The sequence below is a fragment of the Babylonia areolata genome, chromosome 8 (genome assembly GCF_041734735.1).
Source record: "Babylonia areolata isolate BAREFJ2019XMU chromosome 8, ASM4173473v1, whole genome shotgun sequence".
NCBI lineage: Eukaryota > Metazoa > Mollusca > Gastropoda > Neogastropoda > Buccinidae > Babylonia > Babylonia areolata.
This window is the reverse complement of record NC_134883.1, coordinates 38640226-38643440: the sequence shown is the minus strand read 5'-3', so window position 1 is coordinate 38643440 and position 3215 is coordinate 38640226. Positions and strand designations below refer to the sequence as shown.

General features: G+C 55.1%; 1 protein-coding gene across 1 annotated transcript in view; it reads right to left on the bottom strand.

The window, feature by feature from the left end:
* LOC143285281 (tryptase gamma-like) overlaps window positions 1-2723 on the bottom strand; it is a 16231-nt gene extending 13508 nt beyond the window's left edge. The window contains exons 1-2 of the mRNA XM_076592540.1: window positions 2694-2723; window positions 2078-2276 (exon numbers count right to left, since the gene is read on the bottom strand). Of these exons, the coding sequence (XP_076448655.1) occupies window positions 2078-2276; window positions 2694-2723 (229 nt within the window). The remainder of the gene's footprint in view (window positions 1-2077; window positions 2277-2693) is intronic.
* Between the last annotated feature and the right edge of the window lie 492 nt (window positions 2724-3215).

Sequence of the window (3215 nt, the reverse complement as noted above, 5' to 3'; positions counted from 1 at the left end):
CCCCCCCAAAAAAAAAACAAAAAAACCACACACACACACAGTACACCTCCCACCCCCACAAAAGCAACACTAAACTCCCACAAAGCCACCCAAAAAACCCACAACCCCCCACCACACACACACACACAGAACACCCCCCCCCACACACACACACACAAAAGCAACACAAAACTCCCACAAAGCCCCACAAAACCCCCCACAACCCCCCCCCACACACACACACACAAAACACCCCCCCCCACACACACACACAGAACACCCCCCCCACACACACACACACAAAAGCAACACAAAACCCCCACAACACCCCCCCCACACACACACACACACACAGAACACCCCCCCCCCCCACACACACACACAGAGAACACCCCCCCACACACACACACACACACAGAACCCCCCCCACACACACACACACAGAACACCCCCCACCCACACACACACACAAAGCAACACAAAACTCCCACAAAGCCCCACAAAACCCCCCACAACACTCCCCCCCCCACACACACACAGAACCCCCCCCCCCCCCCCCACACACACACACACACAAAGCAACACAAAACTCCCACAAAGCCCCACAAAACCCCCACAACACTCCCCTCCCCCCTACACACACACACAGAACCCCCCCCCCCCCCACACACACACACAGAACACCCCCCCCCCACACACACAAAGCAACACAAAACCCCCACAACATCCCCCCACACACACGCTGAGAACCCCCCCCCCCCCACAAAAGCAACACAAAACCCCCACAACATCCCACACACACACACACACACAGAACCCCCCCCCCCCCACACACACACACAAAGCAACACAAAACCCCCACACCCCCCACCACACACACATACACAGACCTCCCCCCCCCCCAACAAAAGCAACACAAAACCCCCACAACACCCCCCCCACACACACACACACAGAACGCCCCCCTCCCCCCCCCCCACACACAGAACGCCCCGCCTTCCCCCCCCCACAAAAGCAACACTAAACTCCCACAAAGCACCACAAAACCCCCACAACCCCCCCCCCCCCACACACACACACACAGAACGCCCCCCCTCCCCCCCCCACAAAAGCAACACTAAACTCCCACAAAGTCCCACAAAACCCCCAACCCCCCCCCCCCCCACACACACACACACAGAACACCCCCTACCACCACAAAAGCAACACTAAACTCCCACAAAGCCCCACAAAACCCCCACAACCCCCTTCCCCCCTCACACACACACACAGAACCCCCCACCCCCCACCCCACACACACAGAACACCCCCCATCCCCACAAAAGCAACACAAAACTTCCACAAAGCCCCACAAAACCCCCACAACACCCCCCCCCCCCCACACACACACACAGAACACCCCCCCCCCCCCCACACACACACACAAAAGCAACACAAAACTCCCACAAAGCCCCACAAACCCCCCACAACACCCCACCCCCCCTACACACACACACAGAACACCCCCCCCCCACACACACACACACAAAGCAACACAAAACTCCCACAAAGCCCCACAAAACCCCCACGACACTCCCCCCCACACACACACACAGAACCCCCCCCCCCCCCCACACACACACACACAAAAGCAACACAACCCCCCCCCCCACACACACACACACAGAACCCCCCCTCCCCACAAAAGCAACACAAAATTCCCACAAAGCCCCACAAAACCCCCCACAACACCACCACCCCGCCCCCCGCACACACACACACACACACAGAACTCCCCCCCCCCCCCACACACACACAAAAGCAACATAAAACCCCCACAAAGCCTCACAAAACCCTACAAGCTCCCCACAAAACCCCACATACCCCAACCCCCTCCCCACCTTCCCCCCAAAAAACCCCACAAACAAAAAACCCACAACCCCCCAACAAAACCCCACAAACCTACAAACACAAACCCCACAAAAACCCCCCATCCCCCCCCCCCCCCACACACACAAAACCCCACAACCCCCCCAAAAAACCCACAACCCTCACAAACCCCCCCCACAAAACCCCTACAACCCCCCACAAAACCCCCACAAAAGCAACACACCCTCACCTGTACCGTTGGAGCCCCAGCCCACAGTCAGACAGTCGTCGCCGTTGACGTCATCCAGGGGTCCGATGACGTCAGCAAAGGCGGAGCGCGAGGTGACGTCACGATGCAGGCGGACCAGCGCCAGGTTGTGACGCCACTGCCCCTCCACATAGCGTCCGTGCAGATAGAAGGCGTCCACGTAGATGGACTGGTCAGTGTACTGGGTGGTGGGGGTTGGTGATGATGGTGATGATGACGGTGATGATGGTGATGGTGATGATGATGATGATGATGATGGTGGTGGTGGTGGTGGCGGTGATGATGATGATGATTGTGGTGGTGGTGGCGGTGGTGATGATGATGGTGATGATGATGATGATGATGGTGGGGCAGTAGGAGGGGTGGGGGAGCGGGTGGAGTTCCTTGAGGAGATGCTCGCATTGTTTTTGGAATAGAGCTCGATGTTGTAGTTGCTTGGCTGAAGATAATTTCTGGGAAAAAATTGAAAAAGGAGAGACAGAGAGAAAGATAGAGATAGATAGATAGATAGGTAGATAGATAGACAGAGAGAGAGAGAGGGAGAGAGAGAGAGAGAGAGAGAGAGAGAGAGAGAGATTCACATACAGAGTGGGTTCACCGACAGGTATTTGTTATCGAAGGGCGACATGGACCGCTTCTGTTGCGGGAACCGCTCTAGTCTGTGTGCTGGACAACGTTCAGTTAACGACACCTGTTACGTTTGAAGTGTGTGGTGGTTTGTTTCATATGGTTATGGTATGTCTCTATTCTCACCTGCAAGCGTTTCATTTTACATTGTATAGTATCCCATGACATCGCATCGCATTACATTGCATTTACATTTTGTTCAGGTGAAGGTGAAAACACATCTATCAGATCTTGCAAACAAGGAAAGGAGAGAGAAAAAAAAGAAAGAAAAAAAAAGAAAGCGTACAATACGAGAACAAATGACATGACACGAAATTTTGGCAGCATTTGAAACGAGGCTGCACATTTCCTTCCCACTGTCCTGACTGAGCTGTGTCGTGGAAGTGATTCCAGTGACTGCAGATCAAGGTCTCCACCCTGTCAGCACCACTGATCAGCTCCAAGCATCCTCCCCCGCCAACTCACCCTTCAAAACAGCTGGCAGCGGTCAACA